The 17,796-nt window shown below is 34.2% G+C and overlaps 2 protein-coding genes across 2 annotated transcripts; one reads left to right on the forward strand and one right to left on the reverse strand.

Annotated features, from left to right (window-relative positions):
- Nucleotides 1–9,829: 9,829 nt before the first annotated feature.
- LOC104775266 (RAF-like serine/threonine-protein kinase 20) lies at nt 9,830–15,465 on the forward strand. The gene is made up of 9 exons (XM_010499444.3): nt 9,830–10,408; nt 10,794–13,478; nt 13,554–13,634; nt 13,823–13,975; nt 14,102–14,265; nt 14,352–14,499; nt 14,576–14,698; nt 14,776–14,863; nt 15,092–15,465. Exons 2-9 carry the CDS (start codon nt 10,968–10,970, stop codon nt 15,289–15,291), a joined length of 3,468 nt encoding a protein of 1,155 aa, XP_010497746.2. The 5' UTR covers nt 9,830–10,408; nt 10,794–10,967; the 3' UTR covers nt 15,292–15,465.
- On the reverse strand, nt 15,412–17,789 carry LOC147923377 (DEAD-box ATP-dependent RNA helicase 36-like). The gene is made up of 6 exons (XM_087497239.1): nt 17,061–17,789; nt 16,637–16,959; nt 16,342–16,545; nt 16,169–16,250; nt 15,972–16,070; nt 15,412–15,756 (listed from the first exon to the last, which is right to left on the reverse strand). Exons 1-6 carry the CDS (start codon nt 17,673–17,675, stop codon nt 15,604–15,606), a joined length of 1,476 nt encoding a protein of 491 aa, XP_087353365.1. The 5' UTR covers nt 17,676–17,789; the 3' UTR covers nt 15,412–15,603.
- Between the last annotated feature and the right edge of the window lie 7 nt (nt 17,790–17,796).

Genomic DNA, 17,796 nt, shown 5'->3' on the forward strand with positions numbered 1-17,796 from the left:
TGACCGCTTCAACCAAAAAAAAACAAAAAACGTTATTGACTTTTAATGTGAAAACTGAAAATAATATATACATTTAAACGACGCCGGATCTAGGCAATGTAATGACGCCGCACCAATGTAAAGCTAGAAACGACGGCGTACATCTTTGGACTTTTATGTTTGGGCTCAATGGGCCTAAAATTTGAGAGTTACGCTTTTTTTTTTTTGAGAGTTACCACTTACCAGTCTTAAATTCTATATCCTGACAAAAAAATACAATATACAGTACTCCGTATATACTGTATACTATATTAGATTAGTATCCATGCTCTAGCACGAGTTGAAATTTCTTTTATTTATTTTGTAATTTTTATATAAAATATAATTTATGTGATTGTTTTTAAAATTTATTGTGAATAAAACATTATGCAATAAAATCATATGTTAAATATGAGGACTTGATATTTTTTTGAGATTTTTTTGCTAGTATAATCGAAAGTTACTCTTACTCCGCGGAAGTGTGATTAATTTTTGAGATTTTGTTGTCTATATATGGTTAATTAAATATTAGGTGGAGATTTTATTTTTTATTTTTTTGGAATATACTTTTTAAGAGGATCTAAAATATGGCTACAACCCATCTAACCTATACCTATCAAATAACCAAATAATTAATCTTATAACTTATATTATATAGTCTACAAAAAAAAAAATTGTATACTTCCGTTTTATTATTTAGAGGATTAAATCTGTATCCAACCAAAAATTAAAATTTCGCTACTAAAATTACTAATTAAATCTATATGTCCAGCCAGCATAATTTTTTTTAGCTATATATATTCAAATTCGTTATCTATATATAATACCAAACCCACTTTTTGTGTCCATTTTAATCCAACAGATGAGATTGTTTCTATTAACTCATCTAATGGTTTAAAATTATTAATGATCTCAACAGTTTTAAGGTTTTTTTCTAATAATCGTGTTTCTTCGTCGTACCCCCATATTTTAAATATCGCACCAATTAAATCTTTTGTTAATGATCTCAAAAGTTGCAATGTTTCGGTCCAACAATTGTATTTCTTCTTTGCACCCCCAGCTTTCAATGTTGGCACCTATTAGTTTTCACACCCTTTTGTTTTCACACCTTTTTGTTTTACACATCTTTGTTTATAAAAAGTTGCAATGTCTTGATCCAACAATTGTGTTTCTTCGTCGTACCCCTAGCTTTCAATGGTTGCACTTGTTAGTTATTGCACATTTTTGTTTCACACCTTTTTGTATCATACCTTTTTGTTTCACACCTCTTTATTTTCACACTCTTTGTTTTTTATATATATACAGATTTTTATGGACTTTGAAAAGAGTTTTTGTTCTTTGAGTATTATTAATGATCTCACCCTTTGTTAATGATTTCAAAGTTGCAAAGTTTTGGTCCAATAATTGTGTGTCTTCGTTGTACCCCCAACTTTCCATGTTGGCACCCGTTAGTTTTCACACCCTTTTGTTTGACACCTCTTTGTTTTCACACCTCTTTGTTTTCACACCTCTTTGTTTTCACACCTCTTTGTTTTTTTATATATACAGATTTTATGGACTTTGAAAATAGTTTTTGTTCTTTGAGTATTATTAATGATCTTACCCTTTGTTAGTGATCTCAAAAGTTGCAAAGTTTCGATCCAACAATTGTGTTTCTTTGTTGCACCTCCAGTTTTCCATGTTGGCACCCGTTAGTTTTCACACCCTTTTGTTTTACACCTCTTTGTTTATATAAAGTTGCAATGTTTTGATCTAACAATTGTGTTTTTTCGTCGTATCCCTAGCTTTCAATGGTTGCACTTGTTAGTTATCGCACATTTTTGTTTCACACCTTTTTGTTTCACACCTCTTTGTTTTCACACTCTTTGTTTTTTTTATATATATATATACAGATTTTTATGGACTTTGAAAAGAGTTTTTGTTCTTTGAGTATGATTAATGATCTCACCCTTTGTTAATGATCTCAAAAGTTGCATAGTTTCGGTCCAACAATTGTGTTTCTTCGTTGCACCTCCAGCTTTCTATGTTAGCACCCGTTAGCTTTCACACTCTTTTGTTTTACACCTCTTTGTTTATATAAAGTTGCAATGTTTTGATCCAACAATTGTGTTTCTTCGTCATATCCCTAGCTTTCAATGGTTTCAATTGTTAGTTTTGCACCTTTTTGTTTCACACATTTTTGTTTGACACCTCTTTGTTTTCACACCTCTTTTTATTTATATATATACAGATTTTTATGGACTTTGAAAAGAGTTTTTGTTCTTTGAGTGTTATTAATGATCTTACCATTTGTTAATGATCTCAAAATTTGCAAAGTTTCGATCCAACAATTGTGTTTCTTCGTTGCACCCCCAGTTTTCCATGTTGGCACCCGTTAGTTTTCACACCTTTTTGTTTTACACCTCTTTGTTTATATAAAGTTACAATGTTTTGATCCAACAATTGTGTTTCTTCGTCATACTCCTAGCTTTCAATGTTTGCACTTGTTATTTTTCACACATTTTTGTTTAACACCTCTTTGTTTTCACACTTTTCTGTTTTTTCATATATACATATTTTTATGCATTTGAAAAGAGTTTTTTTTTGTCTTTGAGTATTGTTTCACACCTCCAAATTTAAAAATTATGAGTATTATTTTCTTTTAATTTATTAATCAACATGATTCACTCATCTTCATTAAAATTTGGATTGTTTTATATATTGATTCCTTCATCTAACTTTTGTTTGGTGTCGTTTTCCATCTAACATGTATTGATCATCTCTTCCAAGTATTAATTGTGATTTTTAATTTTTCATAGATTTATCATTTTAGTCAATTTGGTTGGTTGCAGCTATAAGCTCTTTCTCCCTGATTCTCTCATTATTTCTTATAAATTTCGATAGAATAATGATTTAAATTTTGTTTTATGTGAATATCTTTCAAAATTGATTATCTGAGTATGATTCAGTAAACCTAGATTTATATATCTTTTAACATTATTATCTTCTTGTCATTGACTCAATTTTTCATTTTTATATATACAATAATAGAAAACCCACTTTTTTGTGTCCAGTTTAATCCAACGGATGAGAATGTTTCTATTAACTCATCTAACGGTTTAAAATTATTAATGATCTCAACAGTTCCAATAATCATGTTTCTTCGTCGTACCCCCATCTTTTAAAAATCGCATATTAAACCCTTTGTTAATGATCTCAAAAGTTGTAATGTTTCGGTACAACAATTGTGTTTCTTCGTTGCACCCCTAGCTTTCCATGTTGGCACCCGTTAGTTTTCACACCCTTTTGTTTTACACCTCTTTGTTTATAAAAAGTTGCAATATCTTGATCGAACAATTGTGTTTCTTCGTCGTACCGCTAGCTTTCAATGGTTGCACTTGTTAGTTTTTGCACCTTTTTGTTTCACATCTTTTTGTTTCACACCTCTTTGTTTTCACACTCTTTGTTTTTTTTTATATATATACTGATTTTTATGGACTTTGAAAATAGTTTTGTTCTTTGAATATTATTAATGATCTCAACCTTTGTTAATGATTTCAAAGTTGCAAAGTTTTGGTCCAACAATTGTGTGTCTTCGTTGCACCCCCAACTTTCCATGTTTGCACCCGTTAGTTTTCACACCTCTTTGTTTTCACACCTCTTTGTTTTCACACCTCTTTGTTTTTATATATATACAGATTTTATGGACTTTGAAAATAGTTTTTGTTCTTTGAGTATTATTAATGATCTTACCCTTTGTTAGTGATCTCAAAAGTTGCAAAGTTTCGATCCAACAATTGTGTTTCTTTGTTGCACCTCCAGTTTTCCATGTTGGCACCCGTTAGTTTTCACACCCTTTTGTTTTACACCTCTTTGTTTATATAAAGTTGCAATGTTTTGATCTTACAATTGTGTTTTTTCGTCGTATCCCTAGCTTTCAATGGTTTCAATTGTTAGTTTTGCACCTTTTTGTTTCACACATTTTTGTTTGACACCTCTTTGTTTTCACACCTCTTTTTATTTATATATATACAGATTTTTATGGACTTTGAAAAGAGTTTTTGTTCTTTGAGTATTATTAATGATCTTACCATTTGTTAATGATCTCTAAATTTGCAAAGTTTCGATCCAACAATTGTGTTTCTTCGTTGCACCCCCAGTTTTCCATGTTGGCACCCGTTAGTTTTCACACCTTTTTGTTTTACACCTCTTTGTTTATATAAAGTTACAATGTTTTGATCCAACAATTGTGTTTCTTCGTCATACTCCTAGCTTTCAATGTTTGCACTTATTATTTTTCACACATTTTTGTTTAACAACTCTTTGTTTTCACACTTTTCTGTTTTTTCATATATACATATTTTTATGCATTTGAAAAGAGTTTTTTTTTTGTCTTTGAGTATTGTTTCACACCTCCAAATTTAAAAATTATGAGTATTATTTTCTTTTAATTTATTAATCAACATGATTCACTCATCTTCATTAAAATTTGGATTGTTTTATATATTGATTCCTTCATCTAACTTTTGTTTGGTGTCGTTTTCCATCTAACATGTATTGATCATCTCTTCCAAGTATTAATTGTGATTTTTAATTTTTCATAGATTTATCATTTTAGTCAATTTGGTTGGTTGCAGCTATGAGCTCTTTCTCCCTGATTCTCTCATTATTTCTTATAAATTTCGATAGAATAATGATTTAAATTTTGTTTTATGTGAATATCTTTCAAAATTGATTATCTGAGTATGATTCAGTAAACCTAGATTTATATATCTTTTAACATTATTATCTTCTTGTCATTGACTCAATTTTTCATTTTTATATATACAATAATAGAAAACCCACTTTTTTGTGTCCAGTTTAATCCAACGGATGAGAATGTTTCTATTAACTCATCTAACGGTTTAAAATTATTAATGATCTCAACAGTTCCAATAATCATGTTTCTTCGTCGTACCCCCATCTTTTAAAAATCGCATATTAAACCCTTTGTTAATGATCTCAAAAGTTGTAATGTTTCGGTACAACAATTGTGTTTCTTCGTTGCACCCCTAGCTTTCCATGTTGGCACCCGTTAGTTTTCACACCCTTTTGTTTTACACCTCTTTGTTTATAAAAAGTTGCAATATCTTGATCGAACAATTGTGTTTCTTCGTCGTACCGCTAGCTTTCAATGGTTGCACTTGTTAGTTTTTGCACCTTTTTGTTTCACATCTTTTTGTTTCACACCTCTTTGTTTTCACACTCTTTGTTATTTTTTTATATATATACTGATTTTTATGGACTTTGAAAATAGTTTTGTTCTTTGAGTATTATTAATGATCTCAACCTTTGTTAATGATTTCAAAGTTGCAAAGTTTTGGTCCAACAATTGTGTGTCTTCGTTGCACCCCCAACTTTCCATGTTGGCACCCGTTAGTTTTCACACCCTTTTGTTTGACACCTCTTTGTTTTCACACCTCTTTGTTTTCACACCTCTTTGTTTTCATACCTCTTTGTTTTTATATATATACAGATTTTATGGACTTTGAAAATAGTTTTTGTTCTTTGAGTATTAATAATGATCTTACCCTTTGTTAGTGATCTCAAAAGTTGCAAAGTTTCGATCCAACAATTGTGTTTCTTTGTTGCACCTAGAGTTTTCCATGTTGGCACCCGTTAGTTTTCACACCCTTTTGTTTTACACCTCTTTGTTTATATAAAGTTGTAATGTTTTGATCTAACAATTGTGTTTTTTCGTCGTATCCCTAGCTTTCAATGGTTGCGCTTGTTAGTTATCGCACATTTTTGTTTCACACCTTTTTGTTTCACACCTTTTTGTTTCACACCTCTTTGTTTTCACACTCTTTGTTTTTTTTTAATATATATACTGATTTTTATGGACTTTGAAAAGAGTTTTTGTTCTTTGAGTATGATTAATGATCTCACCCTTTGTTAATGATCTCAAAAGTTGCAAAGTTTCGGTCCAACAATTGTTTTTCTTCGTTGCACCTCCAGCTTTCTATGTTAGCACCCGTTAGCTTTCACACTCTTTTGTTTTACACCTCTTTGTTTATATAAAGTTGCAATGTTTTGATCCAACAATTGTGTTTCTTCGTCATATCCCTAGCTTTCAATGGTTTCAATTGTTAGTTTTACACCTTTTTGTTTAACACATTTTTGTTTGACACCTCTTTGTTTTCACACCTCTTTTTATTTATATATATACATATTTTTATGGACTTTGAAAAGAGTTTTTGTTCTTTGAGTATTATTAATGATCTTACCATTTGTTAATGATCTCAAAATTTGCAAAGTTTCGATCCAACAATTGTGTTTCTTCGTTGCACCCTCAGTTTTCCATGTTGGCACCCGTTAGTTTTCATACCTTTTTGTTTTACACCTCTTTGTTTATATAATGTTACAATGTTTTGATCCAACAATTGTGTTTCTTCGTCATACTCCTAGCTTTCAATGTTTGCACTTGTTATTTTTCACACATTTTTGTTTAACACCTCTTTGTTTTCACACTTTTCTGTTTTTTCATATATACATATTTTTATGCATTTGAAAAGAGTTTTTTTTTGTCTTTGAGTATTGTTTCACACCTCCAAATTTAAAAATTATGAGTATTATTTTCTTTTAATTTATTAATCAACATGATTCACTCATCTTCATTAAAATTTGGATTGTTTTATATATTGATTCCTTCATCTAACTTTTGTTTGGTGTCGTTTTCCATCTAACATGTATTGATCATCTCTTCCAAGTATTAATTGTGATTTTTAATTTTTCATAGATTTATCATTTTAGTCAATTTGGTTGGTTGCAGCTATGAGCTCTTTCTCCCTGATTCTCTCATTATTTCTTATAAATTTCGATAGAATAATGATTTAAATTTTGTTTTATGTGAATATCTTTCAAAATTGATTATCTGAGTATGATTCAGTAAACCTAGATTTATATATCTTTTAACATTATTATCTTCTTGTCATTGACTCAATTTTTCATTTTTATATATACAATAATAGAAAACCCACTTTTTTGTGTCCAGTTTAATCCAACGGATGAGAATGTTTCTATTAACTCATCTAACGGTTTAAAATTATTAATGATCTCAACAGTTCCAATAATCATGTTTCTTCGTCGTACCCCCATCTTTTATAAATCGCATATTAAACCCTTTGTTAATGATCTCAAAAGTTGTAATGTTTCGGTACAACAATTGTGTTTTTTCGTTGCACCCCTAGCTTTCCATGTTGGCACCCGTTAGTTTTCACACCCTTTTGTTTTACACCTCTTTGTTTATAAAAAGTTGCAATATCTTGATCGAACAATTGTGTTTCTTCGTCGTACCGCTAGCTTTCAATGGTTGCACTTGTTAGTTTTTGCACCTTTTTGTTTCACATCTTTTTGTTTCACACCTCTTTGTTTTCACACTCTTTGTTTTTCTTTATATATATACTGATTTTTATGGACTTTGAAAATAGTTTTGTTCTTTGAGTATTATTAATGATCTCAACCTTTGTTAATGATTTCAAAGTTGCAAAGTTTTGGTCCAACAATTGTGTGTCTTCGTTGCACCCCCAACTTTCCATGTTGGCACCCGTTAGTTTTCACACCCTTTTGTTTGACACCTCTTTGTTTTCACACCTCTTTGTTTTTATATATATACAAATTTTTATGGACTTTGAAAAGAGTTTTTGTTCTTTGAGTATTATTAATGATCTTACCCTTTGTTAATGATCTCAAAAGTTGCAAAGTTTCGATCCAACAATTGTGTTTCTTCGTTTCACCTTCAGTTTTCCATGTTGGCACCCGTTAGTATTCACATCCTTTTATTTACACCTCTTTGTTTATAAAAAGTTGCAATGTTTTGATCCAACAATTGTGTTTCTTCGTCGTACCCCTATCTTTCAATGGTTGCATTTGTTAGTTTTCGCACAATTTTATTTCACACATTTTTGTTTCACACCTCTTTGTTTTCACACTCTTTATTTTTTTTTTAATATATATACAGATTTTTATGGACTTTGAAAAGAGTTTTTGTTCTTTGAGTATGATTAATGATCTCACCCTTTGTTAATGATTTCAAAAGTTGCAAAGTTTCGGTACAAAAATTATGTTTTTTCGTTGCACCTCCAGCTTTCTATGTTGGCACCTGTTAGTTTTCGCACCTTTTTGTTTTACACCTCTTTGTTTATATAAAGTTGCAATGTTTTGATCCAACAATTGTGTTTCTTCGTCATACCCCTAGCTTTCAATGGTTTCAATTGTTTGTTTTTGCACATTTTTGTTTCACACCTTTTTGTTTGACACCTCTTTGTTTATATATATATATACAGATTTTTATGGACTTTGAAAAGAGTTTTTGTTCTTTGAGTATTATTAATGATCTTACCCTTTGTTAATGATCTCAAAATTTGCAAAGTTTCGATCCAACAATTGTGTTTCTTCGTTGTACCCCCAGTTTTCCATGTTGGCACCCGTTAGTTTTCACACATTTTTGTTTAACACCTCTTTGTTTTCACATTTTCTATTTTTATATATATACATATTTTTATGGATTTTGAAAAGATTTTTTTTTTGTCTTTGAATATTGTTTCACACCTTCAAATTTAAAAATTATGAGTATTAATCTAGGTAATTAATTGTGATTTCTAATTTTTTTATTGATTTATCATTTTAGTCAATTTGGTTGGTTGCAGCTATTCGCTCTTTCTCCATGATTCTCTCATTATTTTTAATAAATTTCGATAGAATAATGATTTAAGTTTTGTTTTATGTGAATATCTTTCAAAATTGATTATCTGAGTATGATTGAGTAAACCTAGATTTATATATCTTTTAACATTATTATCTTCTTGTCACTGACTCAATTTTTTCATTTTTATATATACAACACAAATTTTATTTAACTAATTTGGTTGATTAATCTTAATCATTATTTATGACTTTGATACTATACACTTATACAGTTAAAGAATTACCATAAAGTTTTCACTCGAAATGTAAAATTAGCAATATTAGTCATTTCAAGTTTTCACTTTCCCGTGCGGTAACGCACGGGCCAGCATCCTAGTATTTCTTAAAATGGAATTAGATTAATTGAATTCAGGAAAATGAAGATTCTAAAAAAAACATAACGTAATAAAAGAAAAAGAAAAAATATATATCCCTTTTTAATAAAAGGGAAGTACACAACATAGTTTTTGTAGACTTTATATTTTTAATAAATGGTTTCAAATGGTTACAAATAGGTTATAGATATGTTATAGATTAATATATATATTAATCGGTTACACCTAAATATTGGGTGCAACCTTAATTAAGGATATTCCAAATTGATAATTGATATATTAATGGTAACAAATAAAATCATGGATATTCCAAACTGTATTTTTGAAAGATTTTAGTCATATATCAAGTTGTTTCCAAAGATCTTTAAACACAATATTACAAATTTATTTTCCACATATTTTATTGATAAAACACAACGTTTAATAAAAACAGGACCCTTGCTAGAGCAATGATTGAAATTTCTTTTATTTATATTATAATTTTAAGATTTACATACTCTAGCACGAATTAAATTTTTATATACTCTAGCACGAAAGCTGCTGGACACACTCTAGCATGGGTTAATAATTTTATATACTCTATTACGGATTAAAATTAACAATATAAAAATTACATAATAGATTTACATTCTATGAGTGATATTTACCATAAAAATTGTTTGCAAACAATTACATATATAACATTTTAAAGATAATAAAATATATTTTAACCTGTGTTGTAGCATGAATCTAAATCTAGTATATATATATAACTTAAAATGTAAGGAAAATGAGAATGAAAGAATCATCATCTCATCCGCACGTTGTATTTATTAAAAATTCAGTTGAGGAGTCATTCATTTTAGGATCTGGATGATATTGAGAGTCCCATTTAATGCAAAAAAACCGTATAACCTAAGCTACGGGGAGACTTGATTCCATGCTTCTCACTTACTCTTTCTTAATTCTTTTCTTCATCTTGTCCGTCTATTTCCCCCTTTACATCCAATATATCTACGGCTCTCATCTCTTCTGGTTTTTAAGCATACCGAGTCACACGGCCACGAACCATTTACACTACAATACAAACAAACAAAAAAAACTCTTTTGGTCAATTTTTTATTTTTCTGTAGAATTCTTTAAACGGATTTATCATTTTTTTGAGTAAGCTACGAGGAAACCTAGAGAGAAAGAGAAACTGAGAGAAAGAAAAAAAAAAGGGTTTTGATGAGATTTGAACATAGAGAAGATGTTGTTTTCTTTTATTGTTGTTGCTAGCTCTCACAATCCTTCTTGAGTCCTTTTTTTTTTTATATAATTTATTTCTCACCGCACCGCTTCATCAAGTTCGCACATTTTTTGTTTTGTCTTTGGTGGGTATTGTTCTTTCTTTCTTACAGTTTTGATTCTTTTTGTCATTTTCTTTAAGCATTATATTTTTGTCTGAAGCTTAATTTATAGATGTGATATAGCCTAAATCTTTCAAATCGAGCTAGGGTTTTTGTTTTTCCCTTAAATTACTTCTATTGAGGTTTTTGGATTCATTGATGTTGTTAGGTTGCCGTCTTAAAGTTTCAATCTTTTGGTAGAAAAAAGCATTTTTTGGAGTTTTCTAGTCGGATTATTCATCTTTAATCTCTATAGTATCTGAACAACTTTGAGTTAATCTAATAGTATGAATTGACTTCTGATTACTTCTCTGAAGGATTCATTTCTGATTAAAGCTTATTTGTTTCTTTCCCATTGTTTTCATTTCAGCTCAAATATCTGGGAAGGGAGGTTTGTGGCGGTATCGCCTACAGTCTCTGAAGCAATTTGGCATCTTTGAACTGTTCTTTTAGCAGTGATTCTTTATAGTCCCTCCAGTATGTCAGATTCTTGTTACAGGTTCTGTCAATTAGAATAATTTGAAGCACTTTTGTTGTTGTTGCGATGGATAGAAACAGACCACAGCATCCGTTCCAGCAACACCCCATGGAACCTGGTTATGTTAATAATAATGACCCTGTCCCTCAAGGATTTAACCCTGATCAGACGGGTGTCACCAATGCAAATGTCCGACCTCCCAATACGAATGCTTCTGATGTTAAGCCTGGGCTTCATTACTCCATTCAAACAGGAGAGGAGTTTTCTCTTGAGTTTCTGCGTGATCGGGTGATTTCTCAAAGGTCTGCGATTCCCATTTCTGCTGGAGATATGAGTTATAATAACACAGGTTATAACGGCCACGCAGGGTCTGAATTTGGAAATGGCATGAGGCAGTATGAGAGACCAAACCCCACGGTTCACGAGTTTGGCAATAAACTTGGACATATCCATTCAGCACCAGAAGCTTCATTATGTCAAGATAGAAGTTTAGGAAATTTTCATGGATATGCATCTTCTTCTGCCTCAGGTAGTATAACTGCAAAGGTTAAAGTCCTTTGTAGCTTTGGTGGGAAAATACTTCCACGTCCTGGTGACTCAAAGCTTAGATATGTTGGAGGTGAGACACACATTATTTCCATTAGAAAGGACATATCTTGGCAGGAGCTCAGGCAAAAGGTTCTTGAAATCTACTACCGGACTCATGTTGTGAAGTATCAACTTCCTGGTGAAGATCTTGACGCCTTGGTGTCTGTATCATGTGACGAAGATCTACAGAATATGATGGAGGAGTATAATGAGATGGAAACCCGTGGGGGTTCGCAAAAGCTTAGAATGTTTCTCTTCTCTGTGAGTGATTTGGATGGTGCTCTTTTGGGGGTTAACAAAAATGATGTTGACTCCGAGTTCCAGTATGTTGTAGCTGTAAACGACATGGACCTTGGATCAAGAAGCAACTCAACCCTTAATGGCATGGACAGCTCTTCTGCAAACAATTTAGCTGAGCTGGATGTCAGGAACACTGAGGGTTCCAATGGTGTTGGCCCTTCGCAGTTAACAGGGGTAGATTTCCAACAATCTTCTATTCAGTATTCTGATTCTGCTCCACCTAGCTCTTTTAGTAAGTATCCTCAGTCTATTCCACACAATACTGCATTTCAGTTTCAGCAAGCTGTTCCACCAAATGCTACTCTTCAGTATGCCCAGTCCATTCCACCAAGTCCTTCCATTCAGTATCCTCAACCTATTCTACCAAATTCCAGTCTCCAGTATCCACAATCGATCATCTCATCTGGCTCTTATGGAATATACCCACAGTATTATGGGGAAAGAGAGCAATTTCCAATGCAGCATCATGATCACAATTCTTCTAATTACTCTATTCCCATGCCTTATCAAGGGCAGCCCTACCCTCACCCTGGCATTACACAGCTAAACGCACCAGTTCAGGTAGAGGAGCCAAGCATAAAACCAGAGACGAAAGTTCGTGATTATGTGGAGCCTGAAATTCGTCAAATTGTGGCAAATAATCATCAGAATCCTCCTCACCAGAATCCTCCTCAAGCGGATAATATAGAGGTTAAGAATAGGGAAGCATCAGTTGCAACAACTGTACCTAGCCAGGATGCTGTACATATGTTGCCCCCTAGAAGAGACACACGGCAGAACAATCCTGTGAAGCCTTCTACCTACCGTGATGCTGTTATTACTGAGCAGGTTCCTGTATCCGGTGAAGATGATCAGCTTTCAACATCAAGTGGTACCTGTGGTCTTAATCATACCGACTCTGAGTCGAATCTAATTGATCTTGATTATCCAGAACCATTACAGCCGACCCGGAGAGTATATCGTTCGGAGAGGATACCTCGTGAACAGTTAGAAATGCTAAACCGCTTGTCAAAGTCTGATGACTCACTTGGTTCTCAGTTCTTAATGTCTCATTCACAAGCTAACACTGGACAGCAAGAACCAGCAAAAGAAGCAGCGGGTAAATCACATGAAGATTCCCATATTGTTAATGATGTGGAAAATATCTCTGGAAAAGTAGGGGCATCAAATGAAACCTTGGACAAAAGAAACGTCAGTGGTGGAGGTATTGAGACTGAAGCTCATAACTTGAGCCATGTAGACACAGAAATGAGCCATGATATCCCTGAAAAGCAAACTTCTTCAGGTGTTCTTATTGATATCAATGACCGGTTCCCTCAGGACTTCCTTTCTGAAATATTCGCAAAGGCACTCTCTGATGATATGCCGTCAGGTTCCAATCCATATCAGCATGATGGAGCTGGTGTTAGCTTGAATGTAGAAAATCATGATCCTAAAAATTGGTCTTATTTTCGGAACCTTGCCGAGGAACAGTTTAGCGAAAGGGATGTTGCTTATATTGACCGAACCCCTGGCTTTCCATCTGACATGGAAGATGGTGGAGAGATTGCCAGATTGAATCACGTTGCTCCGTTGACTAGAGATGGAATTTCAACAGAAACCCGTGTGGATCCTCAGCTGAATGCCACAGAGAGTGAGGAATTTGATGCTATGGTTGAAAATTTAAGGACGTCAGACTGTGAACATGAGGTATAAGTTTCTGGTACAATTTGATTTCACGATTCAAAAACCATGAGTATACTAATGATGATGAGTGTTTGGTAGGATGAAAAGACAGAAACAAGAAACGCTGGACTTCCCCCAGTTGGCCCGTCTCTGGCAGATTACGACACGAGTGGCTTGCAGGTATGATACACTATATATTCTTATACCTGATAGAAGTTTTACTAGTCTGCATGAGAAATAGGAAAGTTTTCTTCAAGTTTCAGATTGTTCGAAGAATCAAACATAGTATATTAACCCCTGTTTGGCATATACAATAAATTTTCTGCTTGTAGCCTCCTTCTGTGACTCTTCTATTCTTATGTTTCTAGATCATTATGAATGACGATCTCGAGGAGCTAAAGGAGCTTGGTTCTGGCACATTCGGTACAGTGTATCATGGGAAATGGAGAGGATCAGATGTTGCCATCAAAAGGATAAAGAAGAGTTGCTTTGCTGGCCGATCATCTGAGCAAGAAAGATTAGTAAGTGTTTCTGCATTTTCTTTTGAACTTTTTTTCTTTTGGGCATATGTTAAAAGGATTGCGGAGTGATAAAACTTCTAGAGTGCTGATCATGGGATGCTTATGAATACCTTGTTTATTTGCTAGACTGGTGAATTCTGGGGAGAAGCTGAAATTCTTTCAAAGCTTCATCATCCGAATGTGGTTGCATTTTATGGTGTTGTAAAAGATGGACCTGGCGCAACATTGGCTACTGTAACAGAGTACATGGTTGATGGTTCTCTGAGACATGTTCTACTCAGGAAAGATAGGTACAAATCTCTCTTATAATGATTCTGTGTTTTCCTATCTGATGAACGGTTAAAGATTTATTTGCTTTTCATTTTTGTATTGTCAGACACCTGGATCGTCGTAAGAGACTAATCATTGCCATGGATGCTGCCTTTGGAATGGAATATTTGCACGCCAAAAACATTGTTCACTTCGATTTGAAATGTGACAATTTACTTGTGAACCTCAAAGATCCTTCTCGCCCAATCTGCAAGGTAAAATGTTTATTCACATGATGTCGATAAACAAAATTTATTCATACTCTTCACAACACGTTTGTTCTTCCTCAAGGTTGGTGATTTTGGCTTGTCGAAAATTAAAAGAAATACATTGGTATCTGGTGGTGTACGTGGCACCCTACCATGGATGGCACCAGAGCTTCTCAATGGTAGCAGTAGCAAAGTTTCAGAGAAGGTAAAAAAATTATTTCACAGTGAATATAAATAATGGGAACAAAACTAAATCGAGTTTATTACTGGTTTTGCCCGCAGGTCGATGTCTTCTCTTTCGGTATAGTCTTGTGGGAGATTCTAACCGGAGAGGAACCATATGCTAATATGCACTACGGTGCTATAATAGGTGCGTGTCTTAACCAACCTATAAGCTAGTTCAGATTTATTTGGTGTATGAAATATAGAAACTGAATACCATTCGGCTCTTGTTGACTCATTTATGGTTTTGGTTGGGTTTGAGTTTTTACGTTGAAGGATTGCCAAAAAACATGAGGTTCACATCTCGGTTTTGGTTCTGGTTGGGTTTTTAGACGACTTGGTCTTCTTGCTCATATATTTAACGGGTTGAACGCAGGTGGGATTGTGAACAACACACTGAGGCCGACCATACCGAGCTACTGTGATTCGGACTGGCGAATATTAATGGAGGAGTGTTGGGCGCCTAACCCAACAGTACGGCCATCTTTCACAGAGATAGCTGGTCGGTTACGTGTTATGTCAACTGCAGCTACTTCGAACCAATCCAAACCACCAGCTCACAAGGCTTCAAAGTGAAACAGAGTCGATATTTTATAGGTTTCTCTAGACTCTTTCCAAGTGTTTTGGGGTGAGGAGGGAGATATTTGTTGACCCTTTTCTCCTTTCCCTTTTTATTTACCAAAACCATAAACAAAATAAATAATAAATGTTTTTTTCTCGCTGATAAATGTCAAAACGTTTCTTACAAAATGTGAATAATCCACAAGATTCAAGACTAAGGGAATTGCTAAATATGATCAAAGTAAGAACATTGGTAAACATGGATTTTCAGAGATTTGCTGCTCAAAATGCAGTAAAGAGAACAAAACTTGAAGATGATTGTAATCATCAATTTTCTGTTGATTTTGGCCTTTTGCTCCGCTTCTTATACAAGCCTTTATCAGTAAGTGTTTTACGTTTCAGTTTCCTCCGGTCTTTAACCTTGTCTTCGAATCCATCATCTAGCATCTTCATCATTGCCACCCTTTTGGCTTTTGACACCTGCAGATTCAGTTTTTGAAGTTTGGATCAGTAAAACATGTTAGGCTGACTGATTTTACTCGCAGCAAACAACTGATTTTACTTTTCTTATACCCAGATGAACAATAACCTAGGCATAATGGCGATTGGCGAAGCAGCTAGTATGACTCAGTATTTGACCAGACTGAGCCAAGAATAAAAGACGAGAACTTTGATGTATAACAGAGAATCTTTACCTTAGTGACTTCTAAACTGTCAGTGATTTTTTTGTAGCTGTACTCTTCCATCTTTTTTCCAACTTCCGCTTCTATTCCATGGAGAAGTTTCACATCGGTCTGCAAAAGGATATGTAAGGGTTAGGTTGTAAGCCCAACCATGATAAACAACACTTAAGGGTCCATGTTTCATGTGGTTCTATGATTGACTACTTTACCTGAGTGATAAAGCTTATAGCCAGTCCTCCTCTACCAGCTCTAGCTGTACGTCCAACACGATGAACATAATCCCTCGGATATCTGATGTGAGCCAAATGTAGAACTAGAATATCAGTTGAACTTGAAAATCACAGTGAACTATAGAAAAAGGAAACCATCACCAAAAAGGTACCTCGGAATGTCATAATTGATGACAAGGTCAACAGTAGGAATGTCCAATCCACGGCTTGCAACATCAGTGGCAAGCAAAATCGGTACTTTCCCAGACTTGAATCTACTAAGTGCAGATAGTCGCACAGACTGAGAATTCAGAGAATGCATAGCTGCATTTTCCACTTCAAGCTCTTCAAGCATAAGACTTAGCCTCTGACATGTTCTAAAACACGAAACAATGACTAATCAGTAACTGCAAATGCAATATAACCCGCAGGATAAATGACTTTTATATAAAGCTATGAGTATGAGACCTGCAAGTGGAGACAAAAATCATAGCTGATCGAATGCCTTTCTCTTCCATTTGAGACAGGATGTGCACAAGATATAGTTCTTTCGCATCTTTATCTTCATAAATGTACTGCTGCGTAAGAGTGTCAACAGTCTTCAACCCTTCATAGGCTTCATAGAAATAAGCTTTGTTTGAAGAATGTTCGAGCAATGTCTGTAAGTTACTAGTCATCGTAGCAGAGAACAACAACGTTTGTCTAGTTTTCGGAAGACACTGAAAGATCACACGCAACTCGTCTTGAAAGCCAACATCAAGAACTCTATCCGCCTCGTCCAGCACTAAGAACTAATCAAACACAACAACAAACACTAAGTAAAGCTAAGAAGAATCAACTAAAAAAAAGCAAGCTACGTACTTTGATAGCTCAGAAGTTGTGTTTTTTTTACCTTGGTTCTAGAGAAAACAGGAGGAACATCAGGATTGTTTTCAAGCAAAACCTTAATTCTCCCAGGAGTGGTAATAACGATATGAGGTCGTGAAACCAAGCTCCTCGTTTGTGTCAACATATCCATACCTCCCACAATCACAGAGCAACGCAAATTCAAACAAGAACCTAAAGCCTTGAACTGCTCAGCGAGCTGAAACGCTAGCTCTCTAGTCGGCGTCACCACAAGAGCGTAGACACCATAAGGATCTTCAGCGAAGCGGTGAAGTATCGGAAGAGCAAACGCCGCCGTTTTACCACTACCAGTCTGAGCAAGACCTAAGACGTCTCGTCCTGCCAATATCTTGGGAACGCAGTGAGTCTGAACTGGAGTTGGTTTACGCATGCCAAGCTCCTTGCACGTTTCCACAGCCCACTCAGCTAATCCTAGCCCTTCGAAATTAGCGGCGGATGTGGTGTCGGAACCAGGGTTTGGATTTGTGAATTTCTCAAACTGAGGAGCGTTCTGGTCGGAATCAAGTTTCTGAGACTGGATTGGTTCTACGGGTTTAGGGGTTTTACGGGATTTAGCCATGATGGTGATACCACCTCCATCTTCCGACGTTGGTTCCTCCATTCTCTTTGGATCAGAAGAATAAAATTGATTCCAAGTTGTCGCCGGAAATATGTTTAGCCGCCGTTCTCAGATTGTCCTCGACATCTATATACACGCGTTTAACTAGGGGAGTTCAAATCCG

Source organism: Camelina sativa, chromosome 17, assembly GCF_030686135.1.
Source record: "Camelina sativa cultivar CO46 ecotype springtype chromosome 17, ASM3068613v1".
In the NCBI taxonomy this organism is placed as follows: domain Eukaryota; kingdom Viridiplantae; phylum Streptophyta; class Magnoliopsida; order Brassicales; family Brassicaceae; genus Camelina; species Camelina sativa.